The following is a 13,916-nucleotide window of genomic DNA, read 5'->3' as shown; positions in this document are numbered from 1 at the left end:
CGTCGGCTTTGCTTTTCTCTCTCTCATGCATAATCCAGGAGCATATATTTTTCGCCTGGCAAAAGCTTCCATTCTTCGACGAGAGGAAAAAAAAGAGGCAGAGAATTACCCGTCGCTTGCCACCGAGCGGAATACATACTGTTTTTTTTTTTCCGTGATTTTTCTTTTCCTTTTTTTTCTCTCCTTTTATTCATATCGCTTTGCGCGCGTGGGCGAGTATGCGAAATACTCTCCAGAGCTTTGGTCTTTCGGGACTTTTTGCGCATCCTTAACTCTAAACGCCCCGAGTGTCCAGCTACAGACAATTTTTTTTTTTTTTTATGCATCAAGCGTAGCTAGCTTTTGTCGCTCGTTTCAATCAATATGTATTTTGAATTTGTTTTCTCGAAAGTGGTGTGTTAAACGCGATAGTAATGTTTTGAGTTTAGGCTTGATTAATTTGTACGCAAATTAATTTATACGCAGTTTTGTTTTTTTTATGAAAAAAATTATATGTATTTTGGAACAATAAAATTTGCGTCTCGTAGATTAAGATGCTGATGAAAAATTCGTTTTTGTACAATTTGGTTAAAATAGTAAAAATAAAAAAAAATAAAAACATTTTTGAATATTTTTTAAGAATAAAAATAAAATACAGGAAGCAAAAAAAGTTTTTTGTCCTGTCTACAACTTTTCTCAATTGCAACCTCACTTAAAATGTAAAATTTTATAAAGTTACAGAAAAAAACATAAGACTTTTTTTATAAATCGTAGACGTGAGTTCAAGGAAAATTCTGGTTTTCGACTAAAATTTCTCGATAACTGATTGTTAATAAAATTATTTACTGTTGTAATTTAATGAAAAATCCAACCATATCTTTCAATTTATATTGAATAAAAAACTAATGACAACTATTGAAAAGATTTATTAATAGCATCCAACCAGTAAACGATAAATATTATAGTCTCAAATTTGGAATTCATTAACTATCATTAGTTTTTATTTGTAATCTGTTTTTATAGATAATAAAAACCTGAAAAAAATTTCAGGATACAGCCAGTATATGTCAAATAATATTGTAAACAAAGTCTCCACAGAGCAGCTAAGTATTCAAAAAAGAAAATTGGGAGATCATCGCTCAAAAAATGTTTAGTCTCACATATTCAGCTCGACTTATCGTATCTCTTACATACACAGCTAAAATCAAATGCTGATGGTTATCATCCAAGTTTTGAAGGGAGGCTTTCGGTAAGAGCACATAGTAGGTTGAAATTCCCTCGTATATTCCTACGGGCATGTGAAAGAAAAATATAATTTTACGATTTTGAGGGACCCTTTGACTGGAGTTAATTTTTCATAAAATTGCTTACATACGTATACGCTACGTAGCATCTAGCCAAGCATAGAGCATAGGGATTTATTACTTCACCGAAGTCTTGGAATCTTTCGGCCTCCGTCTTTACGTTCTTACGTATACAGCTTCTTTATATTTTTTTATTTTTTTTTTTTATCCATCTGACGTCACCGTCGTTTCGTTTCAGCGCTAGCTGGGCGGGACAGGAAGGCTTTTACGAAAGAAAACGCGAGCCAAAATGCTTCAAATGATGATAGAGGAGATCCAAAAGAAGCGACGACTACTCGTGAGATTTTTTTCCCTCCCATTTCTTGATGTCTTTCTGCCTTACTCTTCGGGGATGACTTTGGCTTCTTTCGCTCCTTCCTCTTATACCCTCCCCCTTTTTCCTTTGAATTTATCTGCTGATGTTCGTGTACTTTCTGCAGCATATGATCGATTTTAGGACTTGGATGCACGTAAGCTTTTAGCCACTTTTTTGTATTTTAATTGCTGGCGGAGTTTTCACTTTTTTTTTTCTTTTACCTCTAATCAGTAAGTTAATTGAGCATATCGATACGAAAAATGATAACATACTGTTCGAACAGGTTCCAGCCAACAATTACAACCTCACAATGTCTGATAAGTAGAAAAAAAATCCTTTGGACAACAATGTAACTATGTAAGAGCATTTTCAGTATAAAAGGTGAAAGACATGTAACCCAAGGCATTGTACCCCAAATCTGGCCAGTACAGTACTCCAAAAAAAAAAAAATTTTCTTTGCAATATGATACATTTGTTGTATAAAATAAATGGTTTTAAATAAAGTAATAATAATAATAATAATAATAATAATAATAATAATAATAATAATAGTAGTAGTAGTAGTAGTAGTAGTAGTAGTAGTAGTAGTAGTAGTAGTAGTAGTAGTAGTAGTAGTAATAATGATAATGATGAATGATGAGAATGGTTTGTCTGAATTGTTAGTTGAAACAGTTTTTGGCAAGTATTTTTGAGAAAAAAGAAAAGAATGAATAAATAATTATATAATAAAGAGAGAGAGAGAGAGAAAGAGCGTTAAAAAAATCCTCTTGCCCCAAATTTAAAATATTACCTCCGTGAAATTTACTAATCAAAGAAATAACACTTAAATCTTTATGACTTGTGGCAAAAATACATATTTTTTGAATACTGTATAATTATAATGCAGAACCACAGAAATAAACAGGTATAATAAATCGTAACGCTAATTTTCTCCAACAACTTTTTTTTACAACGCAAACGTGTTTAGAAGATGTAATGCTTGTACCGGCAGATTTTAACTAAAGAACCTCTCGAAGATTGTGATGTCATGGAGTAATTGGAGCTTCAGAATCATTGTTTAATAGCGGACTGAAAGAGACTCAGTACGTACTGTTATGTTCTTGTAAAATCTTTTTTTTTTCTTTTTCTTATTACGGTATGGTAATAAAATTAAACCAATGGTAATAAATAAATATTCTGCTCTTTTGGAACAAGCGAAAATGTAGTTTTATAACATAAGAAAAAAAAAAAAAATAATAATAAAAAAAAATGCTTGTATGATTTTTTAAGGGTGTAAAGAACGAAGGATTTGCACGAGACACCAGATTGAAGCAAGTTTAAGACTAAAAGACCATACATAACATACGGGATGCAGTCGGTGTTGGTTGGAAAAATCTTAATTTCCTCCGATTCCATCGGCAATTCCGACGTACGTATACGCGCAATACACCTCCAGTCACTTTTTGCTCTCAATCCGCACCGGATCGACAAATGATCCGAAATCCATGTACATATATATATACTAATACACACATCAGGGAATTCGATTTTTTTTTTTTTTTTGCATACCCATGACAGGTACAAATATTGCGTGTCGCGAAAATTCAAACTTCGGTGAGGGAGAGACTTTTTTCCCACTTTCCGCCTATTTATATTCCTCTGCTCTCGCACGCGTGTGATTTACATCCAAGCTGTGCCAGCGCGCGCGAGGAGAGAAATCAAACGCGGACCGACGCTTCGATGCGACGTACACGCGGAAATAGGCGTCGTTGACGCTGCCCTTTTTTTTTTTTTTTTTTATATGCATACATATCGGCACAGATGTGTGTTTTCCAATATATATATTCTTTTTTTTTAAAATGAAAAAAAAAAAAAAAATTCAGATAGAAAGAGCTTACCTATGACGGTCAGGTTGTCCATGGCGTAGTTGGTGGCGTAGTAGGGCGCGCCCGTAGACACCTCGCACTTGTACTGACCGGTACTGTTGAGCGTCAATTGGGTCAGTCGCACCGCAGTTTTGTTACTCGACCTCACCTGCGAACCCAATACACATTCATAAGTGTACCCTAAAAATCATTCGTTTGGGACTGTTGTAAAATAACCTTTTTATTCAAAAATTAAGTCCCTGAAAAATTTGGTAACATACATATAATCGTACAGAGGTTTACTGGGAAAACGAAAAAAATTGTATTTTTTTTTTTTTTTTTTTTTCATCATCTTATAAAATAGTTGATATCATAAAATTATTGTACGTATCCTTCACATATTGGGCAACATAAAATAATATGTTGGACTCTTTTCTCTACTTCCATAAATTTTGTTAAATGAAGCTTGGCTGTTTCAAACAATGGGTTCTATTACTAAAAAAAAAAAAAAAAAATCAAGAAACAATTGTTAATATCTTCTACAAATAAGCAGTAAACCAATAAGATCTTAGAATAAAAATAATTTTTAGAGTTTTTTTCTTTTATCAATTATTGTAATTTAAATTAAATTTCTCTGTTATTCCCATTAGAATTTCTTCGTAAGAAATAAAAAATTTTTGACGATACTCCATATTGAAAAACAAAATTTTTATTATATCTCGTCTATTTGGTAGTGTAAAATCTAAAAAATTTGCATTAAAGTTTAGAAGGTAAGACGAGCTAGTCGCAATTTAAGTAAACGTATAAATGTTGAGTAAAATTTTAAGAAAAAAAAATAATCCAAAAACTGTTTATTTATAATGTAATTCGTACGAATAGTAATGAAACTTTGGATTTACGCCCGTGTTCCTATTTAGAGTAATAACTAGACTTGGGCAATATTCTTTTATAAACTTTTTAAACAGCTGAAATATTTTATTTCAAATAAAATATTTGTCAAAGTATTTTATTTAAACTCCTATTTCAAGTATAACGATAAATACGATATTTAGTTGAGGTATTTGATTTAAATAAAGTATTTGAATAGCTTGAATTAAAATTGAAATAAAGTATTTCAACTCCGTCAAATACTGCCCATCTCTGGTAATAACGGCACGCGGTAAGTAAGGGTTGGGCAAAGAAAAACGCAATTCCGATGGACTTGGGAAAAAGAGTCGCTAATACCACGAAAATAACCACCAGAGAAATACACACAGAGCCATTTTTTTTTTTTTTTTTTTTTTGCGAAACATCCCATTTAACGGAATCGCTTCGTTTTGCTCCTTCCTCCTCTCCTCTTGCAGTCTCGAAAGTGCAAACGGCTCCGGCTCTCGTTTTAAAAGCTTTTCGAGAGATTACGAGCCGAGCTTCTCGTCTCGCTGTACTGAAACTCCAAAACGTTAATATTTCGCGGACAAACGATATGCTTTTTTTCCCCCCCCCATGTTTGTTTGTGCTTGCGCCCCCCCGCTGTATTTTAATTTGGTTGATATGTACACTGGAAAATAAAAATTTTGCAGAATCAAGAAAATATTTCGGGAGAATAGTTCCAAATGAATAATTGAGATTATATTTTCTTGATTTAAAATAAAAGGCCTTTAAAAAAATAGCTGAATGCATTAGTAAGGATAAAATAAATTTCAATAGGTTTTTTTTTCTTTTTACTTAAAAATGTGTTTTTTGATTTTTTTTTTTGGTGAAGTGAAAATAATATATAATTTATAAGAAGCAATTGGGTAAAAAGGTATTATTAAAAATATAATGCATGTAGGGTAGCAAATAAGTTAATAAGAAAATATCAGTGTAATAAAATGTCATCTTATTTTCAGACAATATTTTCTTAATAAATTGGGAGTTGACAGTCATATTCAATCAGGGATGATAAAAAAAAAGCTATTTTTCAAAGGAATAAGTTTTTAATTTATCGATGTGCTTCTCGTAAAGTATTGAATTAAAAGTTTTCAAATTTTTGTTTCTACTTTGGATTAAATAAAAAAATATTAGTATTTGTGTTATTCAAAGAAGTAACTTTTTGGTAAAATACCTGTTGAAAACAACCACCCAATGAATGCTACGTTGGAATTTCACAACAGAAACCACAGTTCAAAACAAGCCAAATAATTTGAAAGTATCTCTTCAAGCCAAACAAATTAACCTCCAGTTTATGTAGATGAAAATTGTTTTAACCAATTTCTGGTACGTCCAATCTATCGGCTTCGAGAAATTCTCCTGGACTATTATTTTTATTTTTTCCTCAACGAGAAAAAATAAACAAAATAAAGGCAAATCCACGATGTACTTTTTAGCTGCAGTTTATATACACCACGTCATAGTCGGGCTTCTTTATTCGAGCGCTTCGTTGTTGTCGTCGCAATAATATTGATCCGTAATCCGATCCAACCCATTAAAAAACACAAAACTGCCAATCATCGAGTCGAGCTTACCTTTTTTTATCTACTGTCAAGTGAAATACCTGAATACCAATACCTTCAACGTATTTAAATCCCTTTTTTCACATGAAACACTTTTATTCGTACTTTCAATAATTTTCATAAGTTGTTTTAAGAAAAAAACGCGCTTCTTATTTATTGTGCTGTATAAAAATGCAATGTGTGCTGCATATAGTAATTTATTGGGACATTGGTAAATTGTACATACAGGCTATCGCAACAAATTAATTTCAAGCAAAACTCGAATTGGAGTAAAGATAAAAATGAAATCTTGAATTCAAATCTAAACAAATTTTAAGTTCTTACACGGGAATATTTCAGATTATGTTCGAGAATTTCAAAAACTGATCATGCAAAATTGCAAGTAATCTCAATGTTGGAACTAAAAGAACAAAAATGCCAATGTGTAGTTATTGTACACTAAGAGCAGCAAAATAAACAAAAAAACCTACCACCATAATTTTCGACATGTTTTAAATAACCCAATAAACAATAATAAAAATTGTCCCAATCATTTCATGCACAAACCATCACACGTTACCAAAAGGATGTATCTAAAGGACGGAAATACCAAACTCTCCTCTTGGCAAAAATGACACCCATCTGCATTGGACAACAAAGTAAACGATCGGTAAACTCGACAAAAGCTGCCCAGACCCAAGAGAAAGATCGCACCCCTACACATACGTACACCAGCTACCCTGTAATCGTCATCCCTGGCGATTGGGTGCCTGTACTTTGCGCCACGGGAGTCCCTTCGAGGACCCAACGAACTGTTCGATCGGAAGTGCGCTCCAATTAGAGATAACAGCCCAGTGCTCCCTCTCTTCCACCGATACACGCGGTAACTTCGTCTTTACGCGACTCAAAAACAAAATCTTTGCGCTCGACACCTTTGTTTTTTCACCCATCAAAATAAAACTCAAAGTGGAAAGCGATTAATCAAATTAAAAAACAATTGGCTCGCAAAAACCTATACAGATAATACAAAAGAACAGAGTCATCTCGCACACGAGCCTTCAATTTCCGAGGAAAGCCGGGTAGTGTCGATTGGCGGGCATGACTGATGGATTCGCGTTTATTTATTGCGGGGCGCCAGACATACATCTGCCACGAAGTTATATGAATTCACCTCTGCGCGATTTTTCAAGCATTAACACAGCCTTCGCGCGCAATAAAGTGCGAGTGTATGTATACACACACATCCGATTCTTCGGGAAGAATGAATCTGGGCGGGTAGAGACTCCTATACCTAATACCCTCGGCGACGATGGTAAGATTAAATGAAATTTATAGCCCGACTTTGCCCGGCCCCGATTCTTTCGCGCTGCCTCCGTACGGGTGGGGTATCTTTATGCTTCTTGGCATTGTTAAGGTATTCAAATCCGCGATGACCGATGCTCGGTCGGGTGGTATAAATTCTGTATCTTCGCGGGCTACGGGGACAGGAGGATCCACATTATTTTTCAAGTAACGACCTGAGGAATGGATTTTTGGAAACAGTGTGGCTTTTTTCCTTTATTTTGGTGAATAAAAGCGGTCAAAGAGAGTTATAGCGAGCGACACGTTCAGTATTTTATGTTCTTATGGATTTTATTGCAGGTACACTGGTCGACGTACATATAGTCGTAAGGAATAAATTTAATACCTTGCGATTTGTTCGAAAATACTTAAAATCACACGTTCTTTAACGATACTTAATACCAAGTGAGTTTAACAAACTATTTTCCAGATTGACAGTTAAACACTAACATCTGTTGACTTTTAATAACAAGGACACACAATTTGTTGACTTGAGGTCAGCAAAAAAAAACAACTTTTTTTTCCAACACATAAATTATAGTACAAAAGACGAACATCCTTGCCGTTAATCTACTTAAACATACCGTTTAAAATGTGACTATTAAAAAGTATTATATCTTCACAGCTTCTTATACTCGGCACCACGAACCGTAGACCTATTACCATTTGAATGTTGCTTCCTCGATTGGCCAGAGCATAATCGACACCTGTCTTTCGTAACATTTTCCCAACCACAGCTTGAACAAAATTTACCGATCGACGGTTCTGGGCATTCTGTGGAAAGGTGTTCAACACTGCCACAGTTGAAACATTTTTTGACGTCGCGTAGGCGATTCTTGGCGTAGGTGAGCTTATCTAGAGTCGGAATATCAAGTTCGGAAAGAACGGCAGAAGGTTTTTGAACAGTATTAGGCGTGTTCGGATGAGCAGCAGAAGAAAGTGAGATCGTTTTTTCCAAAGTAGGCTCGTTTGAATTAGAAACGGAAAAAGAGATCACTTTTTGTTCGTCTGATACGTTTTGTTGGGCAGAAGGTTGTGATGATGTTGGATCGGGCGTTGTCTGGGGAATCGCAGAGTCAGATTGGCCGGTTTCTGAAAAGCTGTCGGATTTCCTCTCGGCTGCCATTTTCTTCAGTTTTGCAAACATTTTTGATGTTCTTCTTAGAGTATCAGATTCAGTTTTCGATTCGTTCTGCAACATATATTCGAAAATTTTTATTATGTATCATTTCAAAAGGTACTCTTAGTCGATTTTAATCCTACCTCAACTGTTTCCAATGTTTTGTTGGCTTGATGACTGCTGCCTGGTTTAAAGGCTTCGTGCTTATCTTTGCACAAATGTTGATTCTGTCCTCGTGGATTTTTACTAATCTGAGGAGACCCTGGATTAAATTTTTCTTTGGCTGGGGATTGACTGTACCCGCTTGTAGTCTAAAAGTGATGAAATAAATATGTTAATTCACGTTTTTGATTCTTAGTGTACCTTAAAAGTTAAGATTGTTTTCAATTGAGTACAAGATACAACTAAAGAAAAAGAGTTCTCTACAAAATTGGCGAAAAGACAAAAAATCGACAAAAAATCAATAAATACCGATGTAAAACTTTGATGTGATGCATATGAAACGCTTTCTTTAGTTGCACATAGTAATCCAGTATGAGAATATGTCACGATTAAAGGATCCATTAGCGATAAGGAGAGTGACTCTGTAGACGGTATTTGACAGTTAATAGGCCATATCTTATTCGACAACGACCACACCTAAGGTAAATCGTTTGATATTGTAGATTTTGAATTTCATATAATCCATTTGCATAAAGAACATGTACCTGTGATTTGTCATTGACTTCTGATATTACATTCTTACAACGTTCATCAGTATTCAATGAATCATAGGATTTATTTTGTAAGTCTACAGACCCCACTTGCAAGTTCCTTTTTTCACTGACTTTTTTTGAAATCGATTGATTTGGCACTTGAACTTTTGATATTTGTTGCAACTTGTTAAACAGTATAGATGTACGTTTATTACTGTTCCAAATCTTACGATGAAAAAAAACAGCAAAAAATCAAATTACACAGCACCTACAAATAAAATTAAAAACAAGTACCTGATCCTCGAGTGTCACGCTGTCTTTGGCCTTTTGATCAGCATAAACATTACGACGGAGAACCAGTGATTCCAACTGACTTTTTACATCTTTAATCAATTCTCGCGCGGTATCGAGCGATACAGGCTCGTTCGTGTTTTCACACTCGCTGTTGCTTATGCTCCTTGGGGTCGATCTGTGGGAATCTCTGCTGCTTAAACTGACGTTCAATGGCTTTGGTCTTGTCAGCTTCTTTATTTCTCTGACACGTTTTTTCGGTTCTCTTCTGTTATCTGTTAAATCACAAGTTTAAATTATGCTTGATAATTAGTGTCATAAACGCGAGATAAGTGCTGTCACGTTGGTAAAAAGCACAATAATGTCAACAGGTGGGTCTAACCTACAAATAACGCACCTTTGTTTTTTCAAACACTCTTAACTTGATTGACATTGTCAACTACAAAAGAGTAACTTTTTACTCAATCGAACATAAAATCAGTGACTGTATCAAGTGAAGAATGTCACTCTTACAGTTTAAAGGAAAAAAAAAGCAATCAAAAGTGTGTACTCACCTGAACAGCCATTCACTCCCAAAGTGCCGCCGTTGAAACTAAAACCGTCACTTCCACTCATGTTGACAAACAGTCGAAGAAAATCACGTGTCTTTGATTTAAAAAAAAACACTTGTATTCAAGTTTCTCGAGGCAACTCTCAAGTATAAACAAAAAGCCGGTAACCTGTAGGGAGCCTTCACAAGCAAAACAAATATCGAGCAGTGTCCGCGTGTGTTTTTATTTTTTTTTTAAATGCGCGCATTTAATTAATGGCGCGAAATTTCAATTTTTTTTTTTTTTTTTTTTTTTTTTTTTTTTTTTTTATTAATGTATAATTAAGTCATTAGAAAAAAGAGTTATTGAGTCGATCATTTAAAACTGACGTTATTTGTATTATAATCGGTAACGAAGTTTGAACGAATTATCGAATGGCTCGAGCATTATTATTTTGATATTCGAAAAGTTTTCGATGAAAGCTCTCTGGAAAACGATGAAAATTAATATCAATAAATTAAAATTCATGTCATCGATAATCGATGGCTAAATGCATCAAACGAGACGTACGTAGGTGGTGTTGTTAAATTGATTGAACTAACGGTCGTTATCGCCGAAAATTAACGAGCGATAAATCGTACATGGCATGGAACTCATTTTAAACACGATCAACACAGCAGTCGTTAACTATGTTATTTTATAATTAATGGCTACTGTGTTCTACTGTTTTTCGGTATTTTACACATACATGGATATTTATTTGGCAAAATGAAAAAAAAATCATAGTAACACTACATAAGTATAAATAAATGAAATAATTATAAAAGATTTGAACGATTTATCAATAATAAACAATAATAATGAAAAGAAACATAAGCTTCAACACAAATACACATGTAAAATGTGTGTGAGGTCCATCCTCAGGACTCTGTCAGCTCTGTTTTTCCTGTAGATGTGTGAAATGTGCACAATAAAAAAAAAATTTTGCTATCAAAATCAACTTTTACATCCCCCCGAGCAAGGTAATTCCACCGATTCTTCTTCTCCACGTATATTTTTACACAAGTTTACCATACGCAAACACAAGCAAATAAATTTAGTAGGTTAGTAGTCTGCTCATAGTAGCAGCAGAGAAGCAAACTCGGGGGCTACTCCTTGCCGTATACATAAGAAATGCTTTTAATTCATTAACTTGAAACATTTACTCTCCCCTGTTTTTTACACGATCTCGTCCCCCCCTTACCTTACGTATTTAATTGCTTTTGTCTTTAATATTATACCACATAGAGTGTAAACTCTGAATCCCCAATTACGCAACAGCTGGGGGTCCCGCGGCTTTGAATATATTTGAGAGGGTCTCGGCACCCCCAATCTCCCCCTTTTCACAGTGCAAACGATGTATTATAAATAGCATGGGAGCTTCTTCATTCCTCATTTTTAGACATTCTTTCCTTTCTTTTATATACATACTATACGAGCATATATAAGTGCGAGACCCCCCCCTGGCCCCCCTCAAAAAAAAAGACAGATGAAAATAAACGCTATGCTTATCCGTTGTTCAAAATTTTTTCCAAATTGCAATCGTACGTTTGCCTTAATGTAAAAACGGTATGTTTGATAAAAAGAGCCGAATCGATACTTTCTTCCTCGCTAGTGGGTATATAGTTATGTGCTGTATCGTATAAAGGCCGCTAGAGGTGTAATGGACGTTTGCTCGAGTCACGATGGAGCAAAAGAAAATAAATCGTGTACATCCATTAAAAATCCAAGCGCTCGCAAAGCGCAAACACAACATTCAATCGCGAGGCACATTAGTCTCTTTGAGCTTTAAAGGGGAAATAAGCTCGAAAGGAGGGGGGTAAAAAAAAGGGTGGGGGGAAGGCGCGCGGGGGGGGGGGCGAATCGCCGAAATCCGTCAAAGGGAGACGCAATCAGCGCGAGACGCAAAGCTCAGCTGTTGGGTTGAAAGTAAATAATTCGCGCGAAACTCGCGTCCGGAGAGTAATTTTTCTTCCCGGGGAATCTCGGGCGCTCGTTTTTCTCCGACTCAGCGGGGGGGACTTGTAAATCAAGCTAAGCTGATTCGCGGCCTTGGGGTGCGTAGAGCTATGTGTCTATATGCTCGGGATGCGCTGATAAGGACGAAGGGTAATTGTATCGGGGGAAATGTTGATTGGGAAATCCTTTCTTTTTTTTTTTGTTCCCGAATTTTTTACAAAATTATTCACTTCACCAACTTACGTTTGATCGATCGTTTGTGTATTTTTGTTATCAATACAAATTTGTTGCCTTTAAAACTAAAACGTTCAAAAGTAATTTTATTTCTCAAACATTTACTACAATATGTAACAATTTTTATAGTCCAACATTTTCGTCCCACTATTGTTTAAAAAACGGAAAATCTTTCCTATTTTGTTAAACTGAAAGACTATTGGATTTTCATACCACCTTTCGAAATTCCTAAGTGTAACTTTTTAATGGATCATTTTATCGATGCCATGTTACTTGAAAGCTGCATATACCCAATATTATCACAGTGAATTCACACCCAAGTACTTAATGATTGGCAAAACAATGTTTCCTTGTTATAAATATTCTTTATTTAAACCAATCAACGATTATTTATAAATGGGAGACCACAATAAGGTGACCGCAGGATCAACTATTAGTTGAGTATCGAGCAAGTACAGATTATTCAAATATCATTGAATTCCAACAGTACACCTCGTGTCCTTCGCTTCCGTAAAAAGTACACCACGTAAAAGAAGACAATCTTCCCGTTCGTGCTGAACCAACAAAAAAAAATTCCCTCCTCCTCTGTTACTCGACACTTATTTTCAAATCACCGTGTCCCACTCGTGCATCCCACAAACTCCCCCCCGAATTATTCGAACTCTCGAGGCGCCAATAAGCTCGTCGTCCGATTTCACGCGAACCCGAGACTTTCGCCACCTCGGGTATATAGTTTGCGACAAAAGGAAGTTTTTTTTTTTTTTTTTTCCCAGATGAATCGCGAAAAGATGCGCAATGTCCCCTCTCGCGCTGGAGAGTCGAAAACTACCGGTCGAATGAAATTGACTCTTCCGGACTGCCGCGGTGTACACACACACACCCCTTACACCCCGGAAAACAAAGCGGCACTCAAGAGCGCAAGAAAAATACCAGGGAGCATCATTTTTCTTCCCGACGCCCAACCGCTGCTACCATTACTTCGCGCAACGCGCGTACAAGGGAAGTACACAGGTATACGAGAACGACCCGGGCCAAAGGGGGGGGCGAGAACAAGATTGATCGCCGTCGAATCGCCAACTGCGTACATATTTTTTTTTCTCTTTTTTTTTTTTTTCTTTCGTTCGCGCATCGTTTGTTGCACCGATGAGCTCGCGCCTCGTACCCTCAAGACTCTATCGACACTCGAAAACTCAATTGCGGCGGTTTTCCACGTGACTCGGGGTATCGTTATCTATACCGAATAGAAACAATGCCCGTACCTGGGGCATGATGGATGTAATCATATGAAAAAAAAAAGAAATACAATACAATGTGTACTCACGTCGATGTGGACGCCACGCTGGGGGTATGTCTTGATGCGGGTGTCGGGCTCGTTGTCCGGCATGTAGCTGAAGAACTCGTACTCGTCCTTGTACCACTTGACGGAGTACAGGGTGCTGTTGTTGCGGGGCAGGCTCCAGGTGCACCTCAGCAGGACAGAGTGCCCGTACTCGGCGTCCCGCGGCACCTTCACGTGCACCCCGATTTTTTCTGCAAACCAGAGACCACAGTTCAACCCACGTTTCATCGAGTGCACCTATACAATATGTGTGCGTATAGGGTGTGGGTTATGGTGCTAGTAGTATGACCCCGAGTTTGGTCAGACACGGCCAGTTTGGTGTATACGCGGGTAGGCAGTTGGGGATACCTTGTTTTCTTTCTCGGGTTATTTGAGTCGGTACGAGTCACGTTGTTGGATCGACGTTTACGACTAGCCAAGGAGACATGACAGTACG

At 36.3% G+C, this 13,916-nt stretch overlaps 2 protein-coding genes across 3 annotated transcripts in view; both read right to left on the bottom strand.

Annotated features, from left to right (window-relative positions):
- Positions 1-13,708, bottom strand: part of LOC106640350 (uncharacterized) — a 57,315-nt gene extending 43,607 nt beyond the window's left edge. Inside the window, exons 1-2 of the mRNA XM_014354350.2 lie at positions 13,463-13,708; positions 3,516-3,651 (exon numbers count right to left, since the gene is read on the bottom strand). Coding sequence (XP_014209836.2) covers positions 3,516-3,651; positions 13,463-13,708 — 382 coding nt within the window. The remainder of the gene's footprint in view (positions 1-3,515; positions 3,652-13,462) is intronic.
- LOC106640440 (uncharacterized) lies at positions 7,564-10,122 on the bottom strand. 2 transcript variants are annotated; one of them, XM_014354489.2, is made up of 6 exons: positions 9,934-10,122; positions 9,383-9,654; positions 9,101-9,313; positions 8,865-9,032; positions 8,537-8,704; positions 7,564-8,465 (listed from the first exon to the last, which is right to left on the bottom strand). In XM_014354489.2, exons 1-6 carry the CDS (start codon positions 9,992-9,994, stop codon positions 7,893-7,895), a joined length of 1,455 nt encoding a protein of 484 aa, XP_014209975.2. In that variant the 5' UTR covers positions 9,995-10,122; the 3' UTR covers positions 7,564-7,892. The 2 variants fall into 2 exon arrangements, with proteins under 2 accessions (XP_014209975.2, XP_014209976.2); XM_014354490.2 differs by lacking the exons at positions 8,865-9,032; positions 9,101-9,313.
- Positions 13,709-13,916: the final 208 nt, after the last annotated feature.

This window comes from Copidosoma floridanum, unplaced genomic scaffold (genome assembly GCF_036245765.1).
Source record: "Copidosoma floridanum isolate Cflo_tuat_1 unplaced genomic scaffold, Cflo_Japanese_pri ptg000025l, whole genome shotgun sequence".
Lineage (NCBI taxonomy): Eukaryota > Metazoa > Arthropoda > Insecta > Hymenoptera > Encyrtidae > Copidosoma > Copidosoma floridanum.
Note: the sequence above shows the minus strand (reverse complement) of the source record. Positions and strands in the feature narration are given on the sequence as shown.

Bases quoted from the DNA above. Each gene is read 5' to 3' on its own strand.
- LOC106640440 (XM_014354489.2), bottom strand. From the start codon at position 9,994: ATGAGTGGAAGTGACGGTTTTAGTTTCAACGGCGGCACTTTGGGAGTG. The intron at 9,314-9,382 runs GTACTTGTTTTT...TTTCATCGTAAG, and splicing joins GCGTGACACTCGAGGATCAG to ATTTGGAACAGTAATAAACG. The intron at 9,033-9,100 runs GTACATGTTCTT...GATTTACCTTAG, and splicing joins AAGTCAATGACAAATCACAG to GTGTGGTCGTTGTCGAATAA.